Consider the following 27948-nt stretch of genomic DNA (forward strand, 5'->3'; position numbering starts at 1 on the left):
TCATTTTACTCATCATGTCTGGCACTGACTACAGAACACATGCTTAATAAATATTGATCAATGGGTAGATGAACAAATAGATGAAAACAATCATCTCTCGGCTTCTCCCCACTAGAGGGAAGTGAAGAGAGAGGAGAAAGAGGTGACTTTCAGATTCACCTGGAGAACATAATGTTTCAATAAGAAAGAAGAGATTTCATTTTCTGGACTGTTGTTCTTCTGAATGTTTATCATTTAAATTCTCACTTTATTTGACAGCACCACTTATATGCCTGTAAGAATGAAATTGAATAAATATATTTCAGAGTAACCCAAGGTGACCTGCAGGCCTAGGCAGCCTGAGCTTGTAGAGGGTGAGCAGTCTTCAGGCACCAGGAGAGGAAGACCAGCATGTCTGTGTTTGAACTGGCACTTCTTCATTGCGATCTTTAGAAATCAGATGCAAATCTGAGAATAACATTCATCTTTGGCTCTGGAGACGGGTTTTAGGTCTTACACAATGAAAACAGTGAGGGTCTAAGTTAAATTAAAACCTCTCTCCTTACATTCAAGGTGTTCCCAAGTTTGTAGGGGTTGTTCATTTTCCATCTTTTGAAATGAAAAGGGCAATGCATGCTCACAATAAAAATTTTACTGGGTACTGTGTGTGAGGAGCCAGGCTGGTGTGGAGGATGCCAGGGAGCCCTGAGGAGCTTTTGGATTCTCATTAGAGTCTGGAATGACATTGAGTTTAACATTTCAATGGGCTTACCATATTATTTATCTTCCCACTGAGGGGTGGTTTTAAGAGTAAACGGGTGTTATTGTTAATCTGAATGAACTTGCATAAGCCAGGACAGGCTGAACCTGGACACACGTTTGTCCTATATTTAACAATGCTCTGAAAGAACAATGACATAGATGCCTTGTGTAGTACATGATTCACTGCCAAATGAATTTTACAGCTTATAACTACTCTAGAAATTCAGAAAATGAAGGGAGTGGTGTCACTGCTTATTAACAGCGGGTGGTTAGTAAAGGCTGTAACATGAAGGTCAAATCTGAGTTGTAGTCAGAGGATAGACAGGATCTATAAATAGGTAAGGGGAGCAGATTGGCCCATGTGAGTGACAGTGCAGAGGTGTTTTTCAGGAGTTAACTGATTGATTTTGCTTGTTTAGCCTAGAGTAAAATATATGAAAACTATCAATATCTTAAAGAAAAAAATTTGTGTTAATGTTCCCACTTTCTGGCTCTGCTCACTGTGGGATTCTTCCAGCCTACAGTAATCCCAAACCCTGCAAAGATCAGGCTGAAGTTGCTGGAGGCAGTACCTGCTATGATAGGTCCCTTTCTGCTTCCTTGCCTCTTCTTTCTTTTCCCTTCCCTTTTCACTCTCTTTTTTCTCTCTTCTTTCCCCTCCTCCTCTCACTCTCCTCCTCTAGGCCTTTCTATCACACTCTCCTGCATCTACTCCATCGTCTTTCCTCCCTGGTCATGGGGACTGGGGCCAGAACAACAGCAGCCAGGATGTGGTGGACTGTCAGGGCCATGATTCTCAAATTAGACGCTGAGACTCTGGAGGCTGGAGTGACTGATGGCCTCCTATCCAGGGAACATTATCTCCTCCAGGCTCCTGAAATTCCCTCACTACGAGTACTCTCTTCAGAAGGAAAACCAAGGGCTGAAGACCCAAGTGGGGCACTTCCAACAAAGGACACATTCTTTGTCTCGTTTTCATCTCTAAGCCAGGGTTTAATATTCCGTCTAGAGGAGAGCCTGCTATCATTTTTCAAGAGGATTTCTTTTAAGACAATCAAATTGCTGAGTGTCATTGTTCTGATCCTGCCTGGAGAGCTCATCCATTTACAACTGTGAAATGTAAGCTCCCCTCAGTCAGCGTGGCTCAGAGGAATTGTGTTCCCAGGTGGATGTGAACTGGTTGAGCTTCCTCAGACTGGGATTCTGCCCGGTTAACAAAGGCAGAAGGGCAGGGCATTTGAGTGCATTAGCTTTATATTTTTTATCTTGATGAAAAATGTATAATTTTTGAAGTATAAAAGAATATTTCATAATTTATAATAGGTTTGCATGCTTTCCACAGATATCATGTTTGGAGACATTTTTCTTCCTCTGGGAAGTTATAGGCAATACCTTCTCCAGCAACCACTCCCATGCCTTTTGCTTTATTGATGCTGGCTTCCTTGAAGGAAGCTTGGCACCAGTATCCCCATCACTGCAAGATGCAGGAAAGTATGGGGAACAAGGAAAAAGGGCAACAGGGAGAGAGAGAAAACTTGCTTTTAAACCAGAACTGTGTATTCTTTCTGGTGGTTAAAGTAGGAGGCTAGTGATCTTGGGGAGACGTCTATCTGTGGGGAGACTGGGAAGAATTGTAGGTTCCCATGATGTAAAGAATAGAAATATTAATCAGGCATAAGAAAGAAGAAAACCATGCCATTTGTGACAACATGGATTTTGGATGGATTTTGAGGGCATTATGCTAAGTGAAATAGGTCAGACAGAGGAAGACAGATACAGTATGATATCACTTACATGTGGAATGTTAGAAGTTCAGTTTCTAACAGAAACACAGAGTTGAACAGTGGTTACAGGGCTTGGGGGTGGTAGTAGCGAGTAATGGGGAGGTGCTGGTCAAAGGGTACAAGCTTCCAGTTATAACATGAATAATTTCCAGGCATCTAATGTACACCATGGTGATTATAGTTAATCATACTGTATTATACACTTAAAAGTTGCTAAGAGAGTAGATCTTAAATGTTCTCACCACAAAAAAGAAATGGTAATTATGTGACATAATAGAGGTATTAGCTAACACCATGGTGGTAATCATTTCACAATGTCTAAGTATATTAAATCAAACCAATTTTATTTGAATTCCTAAGGATAAGACACTTTCACTGATACCTAGTTCACAGGAGTCCCCTCGAGAGTTCAGCATGAGCTGGCTGTGGCTCTAGACATGGGGTCTTGGCTCACGTCTCTGGCGTATAACTTCCCCTTTCCTCATTTCACTTGAGGCACGTACTTTCTTCTTTGAGTGAAGGATGTTCTTCTGGGAAGGAGGCACAGTTACAGATGTGGTTTGCTTTCATGGCTCACTATTTTACAGTGTCTGGTTGCTTTTGATCATGGCCCCATTTCCTGGTCCTTTTTTTCCCTCTCTCACTGTCTTTTAAATCAAAGTTACTGTCACATTGCCCCAGAGAACAAAATAGTTACAAAATGTGTGCTAAATAATGGATTAATAATTTAAAACAAATTCTCATTTAATGACTATTTGCAAGACTTTTTGTTAACCACTGTAGAGGGGAAATGGTAGTTTTTAACCTAGATTATGTGTTGGAAACTCCTAAGGAACTTCTAATAAAGTAGAATCTGTAGATTGCTTTGACAGCATGTGGAACTCAAAACAATCTATAGTTTTAATGCCATCCTTATCAAAACTCCTATTTTTGCTTTAATAAAGAAAATCTACCCTAAAATTCTTATGGAATCTCAAGCATAGCCAATTCCAATCTTGAAAAATAACAAAACTGGAGGTTTTATATTTTCTGATTTTAAAACATATTGTAAAGTTGTATTAATAAAAACAGTGTGGTACTGGCCTAAAGATAGACATACAGACCAATAGAATAGATAACCCAAGAGGAAACCCTTGTCTGTATGGTGAGATGATCTACAGCTAAGCCTACTCAAAGGAAAAAAAGGACAGCTTCTTCAACAAACGGTGTTGGAAAAACTGGATATCCATACTCAAAAGAATGAAATTTGACCCTACCTTACATCATATACAAAATTAACTCAAAAACATAAGACTTAAAACTTTAAAATTCCTAAAAGAAACAGAGGGAAAGCCTCATGACTTGGGACTTCAAAATAGTTTCTTGGGTGTGTAATGCCAAAAGCACAGGCCAACAAAAGCAAGATTAGACAAATGGGACAACATCAACCTTAAAAACGTCGGTGCGTCAAAGGACACATTCAACAAACTGAAAAGGCACACTGTGGAATTAGAGAAATATTCACAGATCATGTAGCTGATGAGGGGCCAATATCAGAATATATAAAGAAATCCTACAGCTCAATAACCTCAACAACTAAAACCTCAAATAACCTGATTAAAATACGAAGGAAGGACTTAAGTAGATATTTCTCTAAACATGATATACAAAGGGACAACAAACATGAAAAAATGCTTAACATCACTAGTTAGAGACATGCAAATCAAAAACAGAGATATCATCTCATGTGGAGTAGGATGGTTACTCTAAACCAAAATCCAGAAAATAAGTGTTAGTGAGGATGTGGAGAAATCGGAAGCTGTGGCCTTTTGAAGAATGTAACATGGTGAAGCCACTATAAGAAACAGTATGATGGTTTCTTAAATAATTAAACATAGAATTATCATATGGCCTAGCTAGCCCACTTCTGGGTGTATATAAAATAACTGAAAGGATCTTGTGGATACAAACTACGAGGACTTTCTCTCTGCCTATGATGCAGGAGACTGAGATTTGATCCCTGGAGGAGGAAACAACAACCCACTCCAGTATTCTTGCCTGGAAAATTCCATGGACAGAGGAGCCTGGTGGGCTCCAGTCCATGGGCTTCACAAAGAGCTGAACATGACTGAGAAGCTTTCACTTTCAGAGGAATCAAATTCACAGAAAGTAGAATGGAGGTTGGTAGGGATGGGGGAAGGGGAGGATGGGGAGTTGCTATTTAGTGAATACGGAGTTCAGGCTTTATAAGATAAATATATTCTGGAGACTGGTTGTAGAACAGTGTAAGTATACTTGACATGTCTGAACTAATCAGTTCTAATGAGGTGGATGGAACTGGAGCCTATTATACAGAGTGAAGTAAGCCAGAAAGAAAAACACCAATACAGTATACTAACGCATATATATGGAATTTAGAAAGATGGTAACAATAACCTGTGTACGAGACAGCAAAAGAGACACTGATGTATAGAACAGTCTTATGGACTCTGTGGGAGAGGGAGAGGGTGGGAAGATTTGGGAGAATAGCATTGAAACATGTATAATATCATGTATGAAACGAGTCGCCAGTCCAGGTTCAATGCACGATACTGGATGCTTGGGGCTGGTGCACTGGGACGACCCAGAGGGATGGTATGGGGAGGGAGGAGGGAGGAGGGTTCAGGATGGGGAACACATGTATACCTGTGGTGGATTCATTTCGATATTTGGCAAAACTAATACAATATTGTAAAGTTTAAAAATAAAATAAAAAAAAAAAAAAAAAAGGCTTAAGGTGGGAAAAAAGCACCATGCCTAGACCTCAAATTCAGAACATTGCACCAGAGTCTCTGGGGTAGGAACCCAGTGCTGGTGCTTCCACAAAGCTCCCTAGGTGACTGAGGTGTCAAGCAGAGTTAAGGACCACTGGACTGGAGGGATGGGTGAGGATGGATGAGTTTTGGTTCTGCCTTCAAGGAGGACCACCTCTGGGTGGGGGAATGAGGGAGGAAGTGCAGTGTGTATGTAGAGCACCGTCAAGTTGGTCCATCATGATAAGGACATTTTCCAAAGTGTCATGAAGATCCGGAAGGCAAAGACCTTCCTTGCAGCTTGGAGTGCGTTTTCTAAAATGCACTTGTGCCAGGCTTTGAGGAATCAGTCGGAGTTGACATGATGCCTGAGGAATGAGAGGGTCTGCAGCTGTCACGGAAGGATGGAGGTGGGTAAAATGCCGGAAATGATTAGGAAATGGAGGGTATGCAGTTTCACTGGAGTGTGTAAAGGGTGTGTGGTGTGGAGGAGGCAGTGGTAAAGAATTACAATTTCCACAAGACAAGCCGATGCCAGCTTGCAGCGGGTCTTGAATGTCATGCTAAGAAGATTAGATATTATTCAGTAGACAATGGGGAGTCATTGCTTTTTCAGCCAGGGAGTGAAAAAAGCTAAAACATCTGGGTGATTTAAAATCCAGTGATAAGAGTTATGTTTGAAGAAGATATATTTTACTCTTCCTTAAATGACATATACCAACCAATACTTTGGAACTGCCTGTTCACATTTCATGCAGGTTTTCAACACATGTTATTTCATTTTCCCCTGCATGGCCCAGAACTCTTGTTTTCTCCAACCTGATGCTCCCTAGGCTTCCTGGCTCACCCAGCTGAACACACAGGAGTCACATTATCCTGGTGCCTATCCCACGGGCCCAGTCGCTTTGCTAAGCTAAAACTGTCTGCCTCCAAACAACCCTTTTAAGGGAGGGGCCGTTCATATTTGAAAGATTAGTGCTAATTATCTTCCACAGCGAAAACCACTTCGTAAGCATGATTCCTTACACAGAGACTGGAGTGGGGGCTGCTGATCTCCTTGAGCTGGGGCCTTTGGGAACAGCATGCAGCCACTTGGCCCTTGGCTTCCTTCACAAGTGCTTGCTTTCTTCTTCTTGGAAAGTCCAGATGCTTGTATTTTGCAGAATATTTTCAAATCTGCTCCTGGACCCTGACATTTTCAAAACAACTAACCTGCTTTGTTTGAGAAATGCATTTAAATAAATTAATGAAACCACCGCTCCAAATGAATCCTTTCAGGCTGCTTACAGAGAAATTTTGAAAGGGCAATATTATCACTGACAAAAACTACAGCATCTGAGCAATTTGATATCCAGAACGCTGAGCAGGGAGGCATAACATAATGACAGAGTTTTACCTATAGCAAAACCATTAAAGGTCGCCTACCGGAAGGACAGATGAAATAGAATTTGTTTTCAAATTATAAGATTAAAGAACATTCCTTGAAGAAAGTATTATTATACAGTGTCAAAAAAAAAAAAAAAAAAGAGAGAGAGATTAAAATGGTTGGAAGATGCAATCACAGCTGAGATAAATTCTACTTTCTCTGTGGTTTGCACACCCTGCTGTCTCTCCGCCTCAGTGGATTGGGTGGGTTGGAAAAATTAGCAAGTGCTTCTCTCTCCACACACATCTTTCCCCCACTGGGAGTTCTTTTCCCCTCTGGTCTCACTGAAAACACATTGGCCTACCATGGAAACCATGGGAGGAGTGGAGGGTTTCTTTGTTAATGGTGCCCGTTGGAGAGGACAACATTAAAAATTCTTTAAAATGAAAGGGGCAATTTTGAGTTTCCAAGTCATTAGGCAGGTTTATGACTTGTCCATTTGCAAGGGAGCCGATGGGAGTCTCCACACAGCCATTTTGCATAAAATTGGCTCATCTCACACGTGGGCTTTTGCTCAGTTGCCCCCCACCCCCAACACACAGCCCATGCCCAGAGCTCCTCTGGTCTAGGCTGAGGCTCCCTTTGGAAGACATGTATCATTCATAAGTTCTTTACAAATACTGAGAACGAGCCTGCGCAGCTACACATGGAAACTAATGCAGGTGCTTTCTGCAGTTTAAAAGTATTTGACTACGTCCCTTGAAAACAAACTTTCTCTTTACCTAAGGCTTTTTGTAGTGGACACAATCTGTTCAAAATTAAACAACACAGAATGGCGGGAGCTAGGAGGATTATACAATTGACTGTAATGTAATAAATAGTAGTGTGTTATTCTCAACACAGAAACAGGGAGCTTCTCAATATATTATCAAGCTGATCATCCAGGTCTTCCATCTTCAAAATGTCTACTCTGGACAGAAATGCCACCTCAGTGATCCCTGAATGTCCATTGTGCCTTTTAGCCCTCCTGTGCCCTTCTTGAATGTTAGCTCTCTGTGAGGCTGGCCCATACCCCCTCCTTCATCAGTGCCTGGTGGGTGAGTGGGGAATTATGAGAGTTGCTGCAGAGCTGAGGCCAGAGTCAAGCTGTCAGGAGGCTGGAAGCTGGTAGGCATGGTCCTGGGTTATCTTGGACCCAGGGTTCCAAGAATGCTGGGTTATCTTGTTTTTATTTCCACTATCTTGGCTGGAAAGACCACAGTGTTAGTGACAGTACAGCAGAGCTCCTGGGGTTTCCCTGCTATGGGGACCAAAATGTGTTTTCCATTCCAGTCAGTGGGGCAGGAACCACTGCTGCTGTGCTCTCGTGGTGAGGCAGAAACAGCTCCAGGAAAATATTATCACCCCACCCACAAAGCAGAAAGAACTTAATTTGAACTCAACATCAAGCAATCACTTAGCTGAGAACCTTGGATTCCTGGAGAGCTGGGTTTCTCAGCATCAAAATCCAGTGCCGGGGACAAAGTGAACCTGCCTTTTGATGTCATCCTTATCTCTGTTCTGTTCTCTTTAACTTCTCTTTTTGGTTTCATTCTCACCCAAAGTGGATCTAAATTCCAGTGTCCTGATTAGGAAATGTGTCCTGTGTTATGGAGATCCCAGTGAACAGATAGAACTTTGCTATCTTTGTTACTTTGCCCAGGCCAGGGGTCAAGCTTAATATTTTATCATACTTTTTTCCTTTGTCTGAGTTTAGAACCAGTTAAGGAAACTGGTGGAAGAATCAGACATGGAGATTAAAGTGATAACCTTACTAATCATAAATCTGAATGTGAGAATGTCAGTTAGATAGGCAGTCATGAATTGTACCTTCTGGTATTTCTGTCCTAGTCTAGACTTTGCATCTACTCATATCATGGAGAGCCTGGACATACCAAATAGATGCCTTTACCTGGATTTCCTGCCTTGCATCTGTCACACTGCTGTCGTGGGGAAGAAAGCAAGATATCTGTGGTCCTGGGTTCTTAACATGTGGATCCCCAGTTGGGGGGAAGAAATAGAAGAGAATGTATCTGTTCTATGGAAAAACAGTAGAGAGAGAGGTGGTGGTGAGTTGGAGTGGGGACAGTCCTGAGACATTTATATTCAGGTGGTTATGTGCTGGTTTAATACATACTGTTAACTTAAAAAAGTGACCATAGTGAATGATATTTTGGTGAGTTTTCAAAATAGTGTAGAAACTTGAGTAAAAGTACAGAAAATAACTTCCAAGCCAGTAGGATTTAAAAAGCTGTAAAAGAAAACTTCGTTGATTTGACATAACAAGAATACTTAAAAAATAAAGAAAAGCAAAGTTATTCTGGAGAAAAAAGAATTGCAGACAGAAATCATAAATAACGATGGAGAGGAACACTTCATTATTAGAAAGGAATATCACCGAGAAGTAAACAGACAGCTGTTACAGGTACTTACCAACATACCTTTCAATCATAGAAAGAAAATCAACATTTAGAACAGACTTGGAAGATTAAAATAGCGTGAATATCAAGCTTGACTTCATAGATATAATAGACCTAGAAAATATGCATTATTTTTAAGACATAAAGAACATTCATTAAAATGAACCATGCATAGGTAACAAAAGTTAAAAAAATTAAAAAGTTATATGCAAACTGTTTATCAATCTGCTGATAAAAGAAGCTGTTAATGGGACTTGCACTACCAATAGTTAAACATTTTATACAGCTGCATTAATTAAAGCAGTAGCACTGGCAGAGGGAACAGCAAATAAATGACTGGAACCGAATGGAGAGTCCAGAAACTGAGGGAAGCTTATAGAGGAGTTTGGTGGCTGACACAGGAGTCCTCAAAAATCAAGGGGAAAGGGTGATCTGGAATTGGGAAAACTGGCTTTCCATATCGAAATAAAAATAAATTGCATTTATATTGCTTATAAACAAAATGAATTTCAAGTAGAATAAAGACTAATTGCATAAAAGATGACTTTATATGAACATCTCAGTGACCTCAGGGGAAGAAAGGGATTTCTTAAGCAAATTCTCGCCTACACAAGTTACACAGGGAAATATTGATATATTTAACTTAAAGTTGATAAATTCCTACATGACCACATGCCTTGAACCACCTAAATGTGAAATGACAGGTTAGGAGAAGCTGTTTGCCACACATGTAACTAGGAATCTGGAAAGTGTTGTCACTCAGTTGCGTCCGACTCTTGGCAACCCCATGGACTGTAGTCTGCCAGGCTTCTCTGTCCATGGGATTTCCTATGCAAAAATACTAGAGTGGGTAGCCATTCCCTTCTCCAGAGGATCTTCCTGACCCAGGGATTGAACCCAGGTCTCCTGTATTGCAGGCAGATTCTTTACTGTCTGAGCCACCAGAGAAGCCCCAGAAAACAAACAAAAACAAACAAACAATTCTACAAGTCACTAGAAGACAAACAACCTAATAAATATGGGCAGAGGATGAAAGCAGACAGTGCATAAAAGAGGAAGCCTAAATAGGGAAAAATAATCTTGCTAGCAATCAGATAAATATAAATTAAAAAAAATATTGTGTTGCAAAAAAGTTCATTTGGATTTTTCCATATGAACTTTTTGGCCAATGTGATAACTTTTTATCATCCAATCAGCCAAAATATTTTTAAAAGGTGAAAATTCAAAATGTTGGCATGTGTATAGGCATATGAAGACTCCTCTACACTGCCAGGGAGAGTGAATGGGAAAACCACTTTGGAGGGGCTTTTGATGTTTTCTGGTACATTTGACTATTTGCTAACCTCATGAACTCACAGTTTGGCTTCTGGTTACATACCCAGAGACACTCTTGCTCATGTGAAGTAGATGCTTATTATGACATAGCTTGAGTAATGGAAAATCAAAGGGAAAGTAATGGTCTGGTAATCAAATGTAGAATTTTCACAGAATAAAATACTCCATCTATTTTTCTACCTGTCTGTCTTTAGAGAACTCAGAACCTTAACTTGAGTGAGAACAGTGTCAAAAGGGTAGGTACACTGTGATAGCATTTAAGTACATTTTAAAAACATACTTGAACATTGTATTATTTTATGGACATATCTATATGTAGAAAAAGCATAAAATTGTGAACCTGGCATGATACACAAGATCATGACATTAATTGCCTACTTTTTAATAAAAATATTAAAAAGATGAAACCCAAGTAATAGGTCTACTCCATAGCTAAGCACATGCTGGAACTTAATAATGCTTACTATTTGAAAAAAGATGATAAGGTATTGGTTTGTTAGGATTTCATGCAGATATAAAGAAGAACTGAATATTCATCAAGTAACTAAGATAATCACCTTCGGCATGGACTCCTTAGTCTTTCTTTGTATGAGAAAAAGAAAAGCTTAAAACATTTAAAGTCAGTTTCAACTGCAAGCAAATGATGATCAAGAGATAGTGGGATGTTGTTCAAAGAACTTTTCCTATTTTTTCAATGCATCTTTAGAGTTCTTGTGAAGTACCATTGCCGAGATTTTGGTCATATTGGCCAAAAAGTAAAGATTTTTATTGTTCCATTCTGAAATATATCCAGAACCTGACACAGTGTTCTCCGAGGGGCAAGACTCTTTTTTTATTAGATCATGCAAGATCATCCACAAATACAAAGTCATTGCCAGTTTATCTCACAGGCTGCTCATGAAAGTACATCCACATTGATGAATTCTACTGCCACAGATGCTTCGAGAGCTGGATGAAGAATCCTGTTCTCATCGATTTCCATGTGGAATATGCTTTCATAGATCATCTGAAGTTCAGTCTGTGGGCCAGCAGTATTGGCATCACCTGGGAGATTGGTAGAAATGCAGAGTCTCTGATGCCACTCCAAAACAACTGAATTTGAATCTGAATTCTACAAGGTCCCCTGATGTCTTATATACACACTCAAGTTTGATAAGCCCTGATCTAGTTCAGTTGTTTCCAAACCTGGCAATAAAGCAACCAATATCCCATGGCTAGCACCACTCTCCCATCCCCAGCTCCCACTGCAGAATCTCCACCTGCCACTCTGGGGTTTCAGCACCTCACCCCAGGCTGCTACCATTGCCATTCCCCTGAACTAGGGCCCTTCTTACTGTGCTCCTACATTCCATTCCAAATTGCCATCACTGCCCCTCTGCCCTTGAAAACATTTTCCTCACTCAACCAGGCTTCCATATCCCTTGCCAGGCTGTGCAGAAGCTTTCCTCACTGTTTGGGCTCTGACAACAGATGCCAGACTGCCATAATTATCTCCTGCTCTACTTTGCACCCTGCTTGGGCTCTGACACTCCACGTGAGCTGCCACTGCCACTGTTTACCCAGCTCAAGTATCCTCTTTGCTCACCTAGACTGTGGTTTTGAGCTATCTCCCCCTCCATCCCTCATTATTCTCCCTTGGGTCAGTACCTCTTGTCTCCACTTGCCTCGGCTATTTCCTTGTCTGATCATTCACCCTCTCCTTAGCATGAGGGCCCACATTGCTGGACTCCACTTAGATTCCAACGCTGAACTCACAGTGGTATGTTGAGGGTCTAGTTGGTAGTTTGGTCTTTACCCATTTCCATGATTTTCTGCACCACTCCTAAAATTTTCTTGACTATATTTTGCCCAAACTCTTTTGGGAAAGGAAGCCTACATGAGTCCTTTACTTCTTTTAAAGCTGAAATTTTATTCCTTCTCTTTCCACCCCTCATTCCTTGGGCTGCTCACTTTTGGCAAAGAACAAATTTTAATATATTAAGACAACCATCCCATTTCACTAAATCTTCTCCTTTATAGTCCCCAGATTTCTAGGTCTGTCACCATCATTTTTATGCATTACAGTTTTTGTACTCTTTAATAGTTTCATTACTTTTATTAGCAGTGTTCTAGGTTACTAACATTCTTACAGTGTAGCTACTGGTATAGTAACTTCACCTCCTTTAACTTGAAATACATGCCTCTTCTAATTCAGCCCATGACCCATCCAATTTTCCAGTCCATACATCAAACAAACAGCTCACATTAAGCAGTTTTCTAAAACTCTTATAGTCTTTTCTTCATAAACCTCTTCATTTTATTAAAGAGAAAAGAAATGCTTATAGAATTCAAAATAAATTAGCCCCAGTGAGTAAACAAGATAGCAGGGGAAATATTTTAAATTACTGGCTTTTTTTACAATATTCTAAAACTATTTACCTCCCAGAATAATATGCTTATGATGATATTTCTTATCAATCTATTATGAAATTCTTAATATAGCCAAGCTTTTCGGAGTCCCCCTTAATTATATATATATTGTCACCCACTCTCTACAGATCTTCATTATGAAGATGAATCTTATTAATTTGCATTGGATCCATGATTTAGCAATAAATAACTTAGTTCAAATAAATTCTTAGACATCACTCCAACATACAAAATCTATAGAAGTGGATCCACCCTTGATATAACTTGTAACCATCTTAGCTTTTTCCTTGTCTCCTGGAGTATTTCCCGGGGCCTCCACAGAATATAGAAGATGTGCTAGATGGATTATCAAGGAGCCTCAAAACGTATTGAGCAGTCATTTTGCCACAAATAGCTGGTCTGAAAGTGCAGTTTCCATTACTAGCCTAATAGGTCCCCTGTCTTGAGTGCTAGGAAATGTATTTATTAAACTCTAAGCCCAGCTACTGTGGGGATGAATTGGCTGTTCCTTAATAGGAACACAATGATTGGAACACTGAGAAATGTCATAGAAATAGCCCATTCATCCCCCATCCATCCATCTACCATCCATCTACATGATAAAGAGTTAAGATCCCTAATTGTTTGTAGAACGAATATCTAAATTTCTTAAAGGAGTGTCGTTCGCCAAGTTAATTGGTTTACTATTCTCAGATGTCTCGTGGTTGGTGGATGCCATCACATTCTACATGTTCTTCTGTCATTGTTCCAGATCAGGCTTTTTGGGGGTCCTTTGCTTTGTGTAGGGACAGAATATTCTCTAGTTTTCCTGGGGCTGCAATCACTTTTAGTTTTAACTGTTCATGTAGGCTCTCTGGCTCAGAGGTGAAGCCTACCCTGATTTTCATTACTTTTTTCAGTCTTAGGAACATGGTCATCTTCACCATGATTATAAACATTTTAGTGGCTACTCGTATCAAGTTTCTTTAACAGGGAGTTAATAAGAAGGGAAGATGCATTTATTAAGCAACTGCTATGCTTTAGACAGTGTATTAGGTATTTCTTTACTTTAATCCATGCTTCTCTCATCGTTGGTTCTTTCTCATCTTTCAGCCCTAGCTTCAGTGACCTATTTCATGACCTATTCATGACCTCTAAATTGGTCTCTTTCCTGCTATTTTCTAAATTTTAACTGGTGTAATTTTGTAATATCTCCCATTCCCATAGAAGATAAGTTATTTGAAGACATTGGTTATGGCTGTTGGATAAATTAGTTATCGTGTGAATTTATTCACCTATGAAAAGTGGCCTGCCATTAACCCTCTTGTTAGGGGTCTGAAATGAGCTAATAATGTAAGGTTTTTGTAACTGTGTCTGACACTTAATAAATGCTCACTCATACTACTCTTCTATAATTTCTACAACCGCAATAACAGCTACGATTATTCCTACTACAACTATTATGCTTACTTGTTAGAGTATGTGCCATTGTAGAATGAGTGCCCAATAAGTTATTTTTGAGTGAGTGAATGCCCAGTCCTCACAGCCTTTGTGTGAGGTCACAGTAAGAGGAAAATGAGGCATGGAGAGGGAGATACCCTGCCCGAATCTGCTCAGTAATAAAACTGGGTCCGGGACTCAGCCCTGTCTTCCCCCAGGGAGCGTTATGTTCACCATGGGCACCGCTTCAGACCACAGGGATTCCCTCCTTCCTAAGAATGCTGCCTAATTAAATGTCTGTCTAAAAGAAAAAAGAGAGGTCTTTCACAATTCTGGTTAAGAGGTTAGCTACTAGCTACCTGGTCTTGTTTGAAGAATATCTTGTGTGTGTGCCTGTTCTGCCCCTTCCCCGCCCAGCCCAGGATGCTCTGATATCCGCACCCAGGAGGCCCCAGAGGCCTGGGGGAGCAGGCTTGGAGTGTGAAAGCAGGGGTCTGAAGCCCATGTCTCCATGCCCCCAGCCCGCCCTGAACACATTTCTCTTTCCCACCTGTTCTGTAAGCCGCATTTGCCGCAGCGGCCTCCCCCCTGGGGCAGGCGCTGCCTCATCTGACAGGCCATAATTTGGGTTGTTACACCCTCCTGTGGGCAGCACTGATGTTTTTTCCTTTCCTAGACATGACCCCTGTGCAGTTGCCTCACGGGAGGGAGAGTCGATAATGATTATTCCTTCTCTTTGGCTCCTGGCTCCACCCTGGCAGGGCTAGTGATGGCGGAAGTCTGCTCCAAGGGCCCCTTTCCTAGTTGCGCTTCCTTTTGGTGGCGCATATCTTGGCAGAGATGCTCTGCACATTAGAAGGGGGATCTAGAAGGGTCACACCCTGGAGTGTGGCCACTGGGGGTAGTGTGGGAATTGGCACAGGCCACAGGGCAAGTGTCCTTGTTCAAAAGCAGCCCTGCCTTTACCCCCAGAGGTGCTTTTGCATTAATAAGCTTTGGGAAAGCTCAAGCTCAGAAAAGCACCCATCTTAGTGAGAATCATTAGAATCACCTGGTGTTGGTCTATTCCCTTCAGGAAATATGTTTGGATGAAATCTGGAGAGGGATAATGGCCAGTCCTCCATGAAAGCGCTGGCCAGAGCAGAGCTGCCAGGAACATAGAAACTGCTGGAAGCCATTGCAGACCCTCCTGGTCCTATTTTGTGGGAGAGGGTCACAGAAGGGGAGGCACGGTGGTGACAGATACATGTAATTCTGGCTTTACCTTAGGATGCTGTCTAGACTGTCAGCTTTACCCAAAGCAGCACTTAGAGAGATGGTATGATGGATTAAACACACGCCGACCTTAGGTCAAATAGAATGGAATCCAGTCGTGTTCTGCCAGTTACTCCCTTAGGAGTGCTGGCAAGATGTCACAGCGCTCCAGGCAGTGTCCTTATTTGTCAAATGAGGGAACTGCTCTCGGCTTCTTAGGGTCTTTCACATAGTGTTTTATGACTCTTGAGAAGCAGCCGTATTTCTATAAGACTACCGGACTGAGACTGAGTGCGGGGCTGGGTTGCAGGTACCTCTTGTCTTCTGGGCCCAGGAACCCTGAGCTGTGGGTAACTCTGGGTTCTAGCAGCATCCACTTCCAGGCCCTGGCCCAAGGGTTATGACTCCGTTAAATTAACATCTGTTAAGTAGAGCACAAAGAACTGGAGGCTGAGCCACAATTTAACAACAGACCACAGGAGAAAATGAAGTAGAGGAGTTTATTGCTTACAGTTCCTGGAGGGAGTATATAGTACGTACATAGTGGCCCCCTCGAGGGGTCACGTGGAGAGGTCAAGGCCAAGGGCTGTCAGGCAGAGAAGCAGGACCCAGGGCACCCACCTTTTTTAGGTCCTGTGGGTGAATGCTTTGGGACTCCTGGGCTAGGGCTGCATCGGTCAATTCAAACCAAAGGGTGAGGTTTTGGTGAGGCCCACAGGGGTACATAAGGCAAACAGGGCCAGGTGCTAAAAGGCAGCGAGACTGTAGGTCACAGGGTTTGCTGGGGAAATCCTACTGGGAACATAACATTTGCTTGTGACTCTACTATCTAGGGTATCTAGGGCATGAGCTTGCATGCCGGGTCTGGTATCATTTTAAGGTCTCTACAGCCCACTTGGCCAAACAAAATGGATGCTGAGGCAGCAATTCCATGGAGTAGCTTAGCTCAAGTCTCCACACTGAGGCTCTGACTGTGGGATTGAGATGTTTGTAAGCACTGGGGATTTAGTTAGCTGCCAAACTCCGATTTAGGTCACTTCTTTTTATCCTTCCCTCATAAACCCAGTTTTCAAACTGCCAGCAACATATCTTTCCCCAGTGCTTTAATTAATGAGTTTTTCATTTGAATTATTTAAATGTTTAGAAAGTGACTTTTTTTCCTAAGGTAGTTTCCTAGTAAGTTACAAGTGGAAGTAAGAGGGGTTTGGGTTCCTGGTTATAAATCTACTCTTTTTTTGAGACCACCTAACAGCGGGGCATTAGGTTCTGGAATATCCCCAAGTGATCAGCTCTTTTCTTCATAAATAGCTAGGGCTTAAAATGAGGCACTGTCAGCAGAAGCCTAGACACATCATTCTCTTGAAATATGACATCTGAATCCTCTGTTTTGTTTCACTCAAGTTACAGTATATTGTGAGAGAGAAGAGGGAACACAGTGGTCATTTAAGCTCATGTTAAAATGACAAATGAACACATCCAAAATCAGAGAAATGTTGGTGACTCGGGAGGGGCACTTTCTGGGTTGTATGGAGGCAAGGGGACCACTGCAAGGTTGTGAAGGAGCCAGAGTAGTAATTCCTGGGGTTTATTAGCAGGGGCACAGATGATGGAGTGTTAGCTCACTGCTACCCAGGTGGATGCCAGTCACAGGTCAGAGAGAGAGAGAGGAGAATATTCTGTTGATAATAGCTGGAGTCTAAATAATCTTGTATTATTTATAGGGGCCACCTGTCTGCCCTCTGCTTCTCCACCAAGTCACCAGCATTGAGGAATCTCTTGTTGGCAGTCCTTTTAACCTCCACCTCTTGAACACTGATAGTGTTATTGACATGTGGTTTGCTGACAAACTCACTACTTACTTCTAAGGACACTGTTTAGCATTGCCAAACAGCTCTCGGTACCAGGACACTACATACTAGGAAGAGCTGAGAGTTACCTCCCTCTAACTCCACCTCTGGCTCTTTGGAGACTGATTTCCATGGCTACTCTTCAGAGAATTGAAACCAGCTCCCTTGACCTTGCCCAGACCCAGGTCTTCACTTCTCAAAGTTTCTCATCAAAATTTTTATTTCAGACCTTCCCCCATTCTGGGGACCCACCCCTGATTAAGCTCCATTTGTCTACTGAGGCTTCCTACAAGCATGTCATACTTTTGTTTCTAAAGTATAGTAATAATAAAGTTTGGATTATTATACTTTAGAATTTGGATTAAGTACCAGGGTCACCCTGAACCTTCTGTCTTTGGGAAACATGGAGTGAAGGAGTCTGGACTGCGTTGAGAATGGCTGGTGGGAGCCAGGCTATTGGTGGACATACAGACACACACACACACACACACACACGTGGACACACACACCCTTAGAATAGGGTCAGTGGAAAACAGTGAATACACTCTGTTCTCTTCATCCTTCCATCTTGTAGGACATCAGCAGCAACTGTTACGCTACCCTGCAGAGGGCCTCCTAGCTGGCAGGAAACAGATTTAGGTTCTGTCTGCAGCTGTGCTTTAGTGTGTCATCTTTACTCTTTGGTTTCTTTGGTTCCTACTGAGGTACCTCATCATAGACGTTAGACTCACTTCCTCCAGGAATTATGGTTAATTCCTGGAGGAAAGTTCCAGTGCTTATTTTGTCCTCAGCTCTCAGTGTGATTTAGGACAAGTTATTTGCCCCTGTCAAATGAGGAGATTGGATAGGGTGAAGTTCCCTCCTGCTTTTACTGGAAAGCTTCCCCACTGCAGGACAATCAGCCAGCACTTTGCATACCAGGAATGGGCTTTGACACGCTTGGTTGGACTGTCAGACTTGCATGCAGTCCTTGAGCCATTGGTGAGAAGCATGCTGATGGGCGAGTTAATCCCTCCTCACTCTGGGTTAAGTAGTTTACTGGATGGAGATTTGGGAGCCTTGGAGTTTTCATCTCAAGGTTTATACATCACTTCTGAAATTGCATGGGGGTTCTAGAAGGACAAACTGAAGATCAGAACTTCTGGGTGGAGATCTCTGAAGCAGGGTAAAGGATCAATCCAGAGTCTAGTCTCAATCACAAACAATCTATGAGATTTGAGCAAGTCAGCTGACCTCCAAGCATAGCTTCTTCATTTTGACACAAGAATGGAGCTGAAAGTCTCTTTTTGTCATAGTACTCTGATGCAAAATTTCCCCTTAGAGAAGTTTTATAAGTTTTCTACCTGTTAGAGCTCTTGATGCCAGAAATTAACCTCCTGGAGGTAGGTCTTACCTTCATTCAGGCATATAAGAGAGTGTTGGGAAGTGCTCACAGTAGATACTGGTCTGTGTCACTCAGAACTAGCCACCTTTGCTATTAAAGAGCTTATTCTTTCCATGGTTAGGAGTTCTGTTATTTGACAACCCTCAGCTGTTAGCTCTTTCCAGCATTACCCTTGGCTGCAAAGGTCTCTCTCTCCCAAAAGTTGCTGATCCTCCACTTGGAGGCAGACTTCATCTAATGTTTCCTCCAGACTGGAAAAAGTGGCCAGGAAGTTCAGAGGGGCTATGAAGATTATAACCAAATCTAAGACAAATATACACTCATAGGAACCAGAAAGTAACATTCATATGTTAGGCAGTGGATTCTGAAGGTGCTGAATCTAGGAGGATGGAATTGGATGAGGGAGAACATATTGGTATAGACACACAGGATTTAACAAACTGGCAAGGCCCCCAGGAGATGGTGCTAACGTGTTGGCTCTTACTGTGGCTGTTAGAGGCATGGAGGAAGTGATGGCTTAAATCAAGTAAGGTAAGGATGCTAGAAGTGGTATGGCAGATGGTGGATCAAAAGTCTCAGAGAAATGAGCATGCTAGGATACGATGTACCATGTAAGGCTGGAAAACTCACCAGCTGGTTATATTTACTGGGAGGACCCAGAGGATGCTCCATTTCTCAAAGCAATAAGAGATGTACTAGAAAGAAGGGCACCAGCATCTCCCAGAACTCAGTGTTAGCTGTCTCTGAAGATGATTTCTGACAGTTGGAGAGTTTAGAGAATTAGGTTCACTGATGGCTATGGGATGGTAAGATCCCCAAATCATACAGGCCAGGTCATGGTACTTAACATTCAGAAAGAGCATGAGTAAAACTCTCATAATGTCAGAATGGCAAATGAATGTTGTGTCTCTAGTAGGTAAAATACATGTGTCTCCAGGAGGGAAGAGGAGGAAAGGCCCACATCCCATCAGTTCCACAAAGCTATTTGGGAGAATTAGTGCTCCTTGTTCCCACAACTCTTGGCTCTGTATGTTTAGAAGTTTTGATTCCCAAAGCAGATGAGCTTGCACTGAGGGACCTAGTAAGAATTTTATTGAACATTGAGCATTAGCTGCTACCCAGACACTTTTTGCTCTTTGTTCCAGGAGATTAGGAGACAAGGAGAGGAATTACCACCAGAGGTTCTTATAATCAAAGCTATGGTTTTTTCAGTAGTCATGTGCAGATTTGAGAGTCGGACCATAAAGAAGGCTGAACACTGAAGAATTGATGCTTTCGAATAGTGGTGCTGGAGAAGACTCTTGAGAGTCCCTTGACTGCAAGGAGATCAAACCAGTCAATCCTAAAGGAAATCAACCTTGAATATTCATTGGAAGGACTGACACCGAAGCTGAAGTTACAATACTTTGGCCACCTGATGCGAAGAGCCAACTCATTTGAAAAGACCCCGATGCTGGAAAGACGGGGGACTGGGGGAGAAGGGAGTTACAGAGGATGAGATTGTTGGATGGCATCACTGACTCAATGGACATGAGTTTGAGCAAGCTCTGGGAGATGGTGAAGAACAGGGAAGGCTGGTGTGCTGCAGTCCATGGGATTGCAAAGAGTTGGACGTGACTGAGCAACTGAACAACAACAGGGACACTTGAACTTAATGAATCAGGGAGAGGCAGGGCTGCTGTTACATTGAAGGGACAGGGAAACTGTGTTTTGCATTTGGGTCTTCTTGGCACCCCTTTGCCTAATTTTAATAGTAAATGTATATATGTGTACAAACCCCGTATGGCAGCCATGTCCTAAGAATGGCATGGTGACCTGAAGCTCTGACTCTTTAGGGAGGAGGGTCTAGGTCATGCCACCTAGATAGCAGAGATGCTGATTGAGTGCACAGGGCATCTAGGATGTCCAGTAAAAGAGGAGTGTGATTAGTAGCACCTGGAGACCAGCTGAAACCACAGAGGCTCTCATTTGTCCCACTATTAACTCTCTTTATGCATTTAGTCCAAGAAAAAAGGCCCCCAAGAAGCCTGGAAGAGCTGGTCTTGGAACTTAATGAAATGAATCTGTAGTAGACACAGGATTGCATGCCCCACCCAGACTTTTCCCTCAGGACTGAGGGTTTATTTCCCACAGGTTCTAGCCTTTAGCTGTCAGCTCTTTCCAGGAACTTCCATGTAGAGATCCTCCTTCCCATGGGCAGTATGCCTCCAAGGACTAGTCTTTGCAGAGGCCCGAAGGCCAGCCCTCCCACCCTGACGGGGACGATTCTGAAAGAACCTCCAGGCTTTGGATTTCCCAGTGGAGCCAGCTGAGACTTCTGTTGTGATTGCATTGCAGTCCAGCTTTTCTCTTTCTTCAGATCTGTTCCCTTTCCTTCCCCCACTGATATAGGTCCTGAGAGCATCCCCTCATACATTTCCTGTATGCTCATCTCCCTCTCAGGGTCTTCTTCTGGGCTAACTGGACCTGTAAGAGTTGTGAAGTTTTGAGCTTGGTATAGGAAATATTAGCATTATACTGATGATTGTAATGTAGTAGGTGCTCAATAAATACATGTTGGCTGCAGTGGAGAATGTTCAGGGTATTTTTTATGCCCATTGCTACAATTCCCTTAAAGAATATTCTTTAAGGCATCAAGTTCTGATGTTAAATAAAGTCATATAAATTCAGAAGGGAAAAAAAGTGCTTCCTCTAGACACGAGGAGCATGATGCACCAGATCTTTTCATGGGTCTCCTTCAGCCTCTGTTGTGATTTATTTGCCCCAAAACCGATAATTATGGGCTTGCTTTGTACTTATTTCTGCAATAACCTGAGAAGAAATTATGCTAGTTGTGCCCATTTTAGAAATTTGATCAAACAAACTCTGTTTGGCGTAGCCTGGATTTGAAGTCTACAAACTTTGTATACAAAGATTCAGATAATAAATATTCTGGTTCACAGGCCACATGACCTCTGTGGCAATTATACCACTCTGGTAAAGGTAGGGTAAAGGAAAGGATCTGTGTTATAATCAAATTTAACTTACAAAAACAGGTCTTAGGTCAGATTTGGCTTGCAGGCCATGTTTAGAGTTGAATAATGCACAGAGCCTATGAAATGAGAAGCCTGCTAGTCCTCCTTGGCCAGGAATTAAAGACTTTCCATATGTGTGCCTAGAATCACAGACTAGCCAATTAGTCTTATTCATTTGTTAGTTCTCCCAATCAAGAAATGTACATTGGACATGTTCTCTGTACAGATCCTAGGCGTATAAAGATAAACAAAGTATCATCCATGCCTTTCAGGGGCTAATACAGAACTAAGAGTTGAGTCAGAATGGTACCGTTCTGTAAGTATTACAAAGGATCTATGAGGGAAAGTACATGAGGCAGACCCAGAGGAATGGGTGACCCATTCTTCATCTCGACCCTTTGAAACATGAAAGCAGCCTGATATGTCATGGGCATAGCATGCCTGAAGGCTCGATGGAACAAGGGGCCTGTGAAAGGGGCCCAGCTGGAGGATTAAACAGGAGCCTGAGTCGTGGCCTTTATCCTGAACATGATGGGAACAACCGAAGGGTTTTACTCAGAGGAGTAGCATGGTGAGATTTGCATTTTACAAAAGTTCCTTTGAAAGCAGATTGCTGGATGGGATGGGCAGGTGACAGAAGTAAAAGCATAGTGCTCACCTCCTGACTTTAAACACAACCTACTTTTATTGCGAGCATTTTTATGCAGATACATTTATACAGCATGGCTTTTTAAAATTGGGGTATAGTTGTTCTACAACATTGTGTTAGTTTCTGCTGGACAACGTGAACCAGCTGTACGTATACATATCTATCCTCCCTCTAGAGCCTCCCTCCCATCCGCAAATGAAGTGTATTGTTTGTTTCTATCTGTACTGCCTACAGTATAAACATCAAGAAGCAGAGAGTTGTTTTCCTTCCCCACTACTGTTTTCAAGCACCTAGGATAACAGGGACACAAGAAGGTGGTAATATAATTCCAGTATTGGTGCCAAAAACATTTAGAAGCAGCAAGTAAATTTAGTTAGTTGATTCACAGCTCTTTGGGCTACAAGACAGGCTATGGAAGACCTAAAATGATACATGCAAAGATAACTGAGAAACATTACCAGTTATTCAAAGGGCAGTTCCCAAGAGCAATCTGTGAAGGAAGAGCCGTCGGCTGGGAATCCAGAAATCTGTATTTTTCTCCCCACCCTCTGGCTTAGGGTGTGAACCTGGCCATGCCCACTCCAGCTCTCTGTGAGATGAGACTGACTCTTCCTTATCTCAGTGTAGCTCCGAGGATCTGGCCCATAGTAGGTGCTCAGCAAGTGGGTGTTGAATGACAGCTGTAACAGGTGTTAGGAGCAGACTCCTTATGACCCACAAAGTTGAGAGGGTGTGGCTTAGAGGATAGGAGATAAACCAAGCTCAGAGGATGGAGGGTAAACCATCTCCCTTCCTCCTTAATGACACAATGTTATGGCCAGGAAGGCCTAGCCCCTCTCCATCTAATCATTTTTTGGCTTTGGTGTAAGTTCTTCATGTGTAAATTCTTACCATAGGCAGTGAAACTCAGGCCTACCTCCATGCTCCATCTATAAGCCTGAGCCCTCTGGGAGATGCAGAAGGCGACCCAGGAGTCCTGGTGTTGAGGTAGCTGCTGAGATCCAGTGCTCTCACTGCAGGAAACTGACTTTTCTATGGCCCTCTTACACAGGCCAGGATTCCCTAGACTCTGTGCTTGATCTCAGATCCTTGGAACACTCTAGCTTTACTGAGTTTAAGAAGCCCTGCTGGGAAACAGAGCATTTGCCTCCTAGGAGCTATCCCAGTCCTTCAAAGGTTTTCCCTGTTTAATTTTCCTCCATCTGCTTGGTTCTCTCTCCTGGAACAGTGCTTTATATGCAAACTTTGCAGTGAAGGCAACTTACGACATCCACAGAGAGGGAGATGCTAAATGTTTCATAAAAAAAAAAGCATCAAGCAGGCCAGAATCAGAAATCTTTTCCAAACTGGAAGTGATGAGAAAGGAAACAGATTTATCTATTTTTACCATGTGTGTCCCACGGCTGTGCTTGACCCCAGCACAACCTGCTAAGAAAAAGTCTTGAGTCATTCTTCAGGTAACCAAAAGTAAGGAAGCACCGCCTCTGTTTTCTTTAATAGCTCCAATTCTCAGCCTGAGTCAGATTTTCAGTCCACACCCTGTGGCTTAGATGGCAAAGCGTCTGCCTACAATGCAGGAGACCTGGGTTTGATCCCTGTGTTGGGAAGATCCCCTGGAGAAGGAAGCAGCAACCCACTCCAGTACTCTTGCCTGGAAAATCCCATGGACGGAGAAGCCTGGTAGGCTACAGCCCATGGGGTCACAAAGAGTCAGACACGACTGTGCAACTTCACTTTCTGTCAAGTTGGTGAGGTTGGTACTACAGAAATCTGTTAGAAGAGTTAGGAACCTCGTGAGAGAGGCTCATTCTGAGAGAAGGATGATGAGGAGAGGAGAGGCTCATTCTGAGAGAAGGAAATGCATGATGAGGTTGGTCCTACTCAGGAAACCTTAGTCATGGTAGGAGGGAGAATTCTGAGTACAGTCTGGTGTCCATCACTGAAGGATAAGTAGAGGACAGAAGTAACAGCTAGACTGAATGCTTGCCTGAAGCATGCATGGATCACTGAGGTGCAGAAAACACAGGCCAAATATTTCGCTAAACAGTAGAGTTCTCCAGCCAGCTCTTACTAGGTCATCAGAGCTGACTACATACCTCAAGCTGAATGGTAGCCTAAAATTGGCCATAGTGTGAGTGTTTACACCATGGAGATTGACAAACAAAAATTTTGTCTGTGGAGAAATGTTTATTAAACATTTATCAGCACACTAGTAACAGGACATAACCAATAGGGTAAAAGAGAAGACCTAGGCTCCCAAGCAGTTCCAGACTGGAGTACATTTGGGCAAAGTGAAGTTCCAATACACGATTTTTCAAAATGCGTACTGCAAAACACTATGCGTGCACACTTTATATGACTCTTTAGTTTATGATACACACAAGCACATTAAAGGCTCTGAGGAATTTTTGTTAGAAATGTGCTTAATTTTGTTTAATTTAGAGCAATAGTTCTCAGACTTTAATGTGTGTATTATTCACCGGGGGATTTTGTTAAAATTTGGGTCTGGGTTGGGGTTGAGTTTATACATTTTTAAAAAGCTATCAAGTAATACTGATACTGCTACTCTAAGAGGACCATACATTGAAAAAACAGCAATTTAGAATCCCTTGATTTATTTAATTATGGAACCCAGCATTAAAAAAAAAAATCTATAGAGAACATTCGGTGTTTTGCAGAGCTCTGATCCTGTGAATACACTTTGGAAACCTTGTTCAAATCGAACAGTGGGGATATGTGGGGGAGGGGAGGTGTGAACAAGTCCTGGTGAGATCACAGTGTCTCCAGGGCCGGATAGAGGCCACGGGTCCACAGGCATGAGACAGGCCCTGGGGAGACCTTGGTTTTCAGGGAAAAAGAAGCAGAGTTTGATGGAATCATGGCCTAAAATAGATATGGAGATGGAATTCCCATGGGGGTTAGGGGGAGCAGGCAAACTTATCCAGGAACATATCTAAAGTGCTGTGAGACACTGCCTGGGGACATCCAGAAAGTTTTGGTGGGAGAGTTTGGCAGGAGACCAGTTTTCTACATCATGGAGATGGTGGTATGAGGAAGCCAAATATTAGATAATACTGTGATTAACACTAGTTTGTACCCACAGGCTGGTGAATACTGACCAAGATGAATAACACTGCTCAATTTCTCAGAACAGCGGACACATTCTGTGTTAACAGATGAACAGAAATTGTCTAGGCAATGGTAGGGTATGGACTTGCATAGGTGGAGGCCAGGAAGGAGTGCACATATCATCTTAAAGGATCAGAGAGGGCGATTGCTTGCAGAGTGCTGGTCCTGCGGGAGCGAGGCTGTGGCTTTTGCACCAGCTGTTCCTTCTGCCGTACTCACATGGAAAATGAGGCAGATGTTGTCTGGAGTGAGGCGGTGCTTCCTAGCCTTCTAAAGGCCAGGCCTCTGGCCTGGGAGGGGATGCTGAATGGGAAGTGTGTCAGGGAAGGACGTAGGAGAAAATATATTGCCAAGGAAGTAAACTTTTCAAAAGAAATCGCCTGAAGAGTCAGGGGACCAAATTTTATTTAATAGTTTCACATCTTAGTGGCCATATTGCTATAGGTAAAATCATATTTCAAAGGGAGACTCACTAATATAATACAACTAGAGATATTAGAAAGTCTTTGCTGGTTTCCTATGGAATATAATTACACTTCCGGCCTAACAGGTAGGAAGCACCAACAGAGAGCAGCTCATCCACCCCGTCTGGGGTGGACAGGAGCAAAGGAGAGCCTGGCAGGTGGTCGGGACCCATTGCAGTTCTGCACATAGGTTACTAGTCTCAGGATAGCCCCCTCTGTGAAGGCATCCACTCCTCTTTCAGGGAGGTTTGGATCCCACCCCCATTATGCTCTGGCTTATGTATGAATGTGCTTATCTCTCCTGCCAACTGCTGAGCTAGCTAAGGAAAGGAGTCATATTTTATAAAAATAAATAATAAAACTAATATTTATGAGCATCTGTTATGAGAAAGGCGATTTCAAGAATGTTATTTTCTTTACCTTTCATGTCAACCTCACAAGGTAAGCATGACTATCCCAGATTTACAGGAAAGGAAACCAAGTTGCAGAAAGGAAGTAAGGCTTGTGAAGGTCCTGCAGGGAGGAGCTATCTGACTTCCAGTTTGGTGCTCATCTGCTGGGTTGCAGCCCTTCCTTATTCAGGTCTAAACTCCCCCAGGGCTCAACCCAGACATGTGGTGGACCTGCAAGAGACACCTTAGTTATGTCTGTTTATCCTTTATCCAGAAATTGCTTGTTTCAAAGATAAACATAATCAATGAGGTATTAAGGAAAAAAAGATATTTCAAACTCAGTGGATTTTACAATTTGATTTTTGCCAATTATATGTGGCTTTGGGCTTCCCTGATAGCTTAGTTGGTAAAGAATCCACCTGTGATGCACGAGACAGCACTTTGATTCCTAGGGTAGGAAGATCCCCTGGAGAAGGCATAGGCTACCCACTCCAGTATTCTTGGGCTTCCCTTGTGGCTTAGCTGGTAGAGAATCTGCCTGCAATGCAGCAGACCTGGGTTCAATCCCTTGGTTGAGAAGATCCCCTGGAGAAAGGAAAGGCTACCCACTCCAGTATTCAGGCCTAGAGAATTCCATAGTCAGCATAGTCCATGGGGTCGCAAAGAGTCGGACATGACTGAGCGACTTTCACAACTATAGCCCATTCTTTCAAAAACTGTTTCACTGGGTTGCGGTGGTGAACAAGCAGTCTCTGGCCACAGTCTAGTAGCACAAGGATCACATAATGTGCCTTGAGCATTGCTCTTAACAGCTATCTCTATTTCAAAGTCTTACCACATTTTATCATTTGCCCCTCTGTCCATGTGAAATAAAGCCCATACCCGTATCTTCTACATCTAAATAGGCGTTAATGTACAGGTGACATTTTAATTTGCCCTTTTACCTATTGTCAGTTCCACTTGGCCTCTTTATCTTGATGAGTTTAAGGTTGTAGATTTTTGAGCAAAGAGTTTTTTTTGCCTTTGGTGTAAGTCCAAAACAACATGGATTCAATAATTAGTAGCAAAAAGGGGAGGGTATGAGAGCACAGGAGCACAAGCAGAAATCAGAACAGTGGGAACTCCCGGAGTAGGCATGGTGGTAATGCAGGTAGCTGGTTGCTGTGAGAACACAGAGGAGGAACGACTGCCCCAATCCAGGCAGAATCAGGAAATCGTTGCAGAAAAAGTGATTATCTGTGTTCACATCTGAAGATCAAGTATGAATGAACAGGCCAAGGGAGGAATGTATGGAAAATTAAGAAAGGACAAAAGTCATGCTGAGAAAGCAAGTGGTTTGGGGTGTGGGACTGCAGAATCTGATGGGAGGAAGGGGAATGAGAAAGCTGTGTTGTGCTATTGGATTTAATATGGAGAGCCATGGACAGTCAGTGATGGGTTGGACCTGGAAGTGGCATGATCTGATTTTAATTTTAGGAATATCACTCTGGCTGCAATGTGGAAATTGGTTGGTAATTACATGGGGGCAGGG

At 42.5% G+C, this 27948-nt stretch overlaps 1 protein-coding gene across 1 annotated transcript in view; it reads left to right on the forward strand.

The window, feature by feature from the left end:
• Positions 1-22220: 22220 nt before the first annotated feature.
• LOC147362806 (uncharacterized) overlaps positions 22221-27948 on the forward strand; it is a 249429-nt gene continuing 243701 nt past the window's right edge. Inside the window, exons 1-2 of the mRNA XM_086328372.1 lie at positions 22221-22354; positions 22667-22746. Of these exons, the coding sequence (XP_086184498.1) occupies positions 22221-22354; positions 22667-22746 (214 nt within the window). The remainder of the gene's footprint in view (positions 22355-22666; positions 22747-27948) is intronic.

The sequence above is a fragment of the Bos grunniens genome, chromosome 11, assembly GCF_055505025.1.
Source record: "Bos grunniens cultivar Pamir isolate PY7600 chromosome 11, Bosgru_T2T1.0, whole genome shotgun sequence".
NCBI classification, from domain to species: domain Eukaryota; kingdom Metazoa; phylum Chordata; class Mammalia; order Artiodactyla; family Bovidae; genus Bos; species Bos grunniens.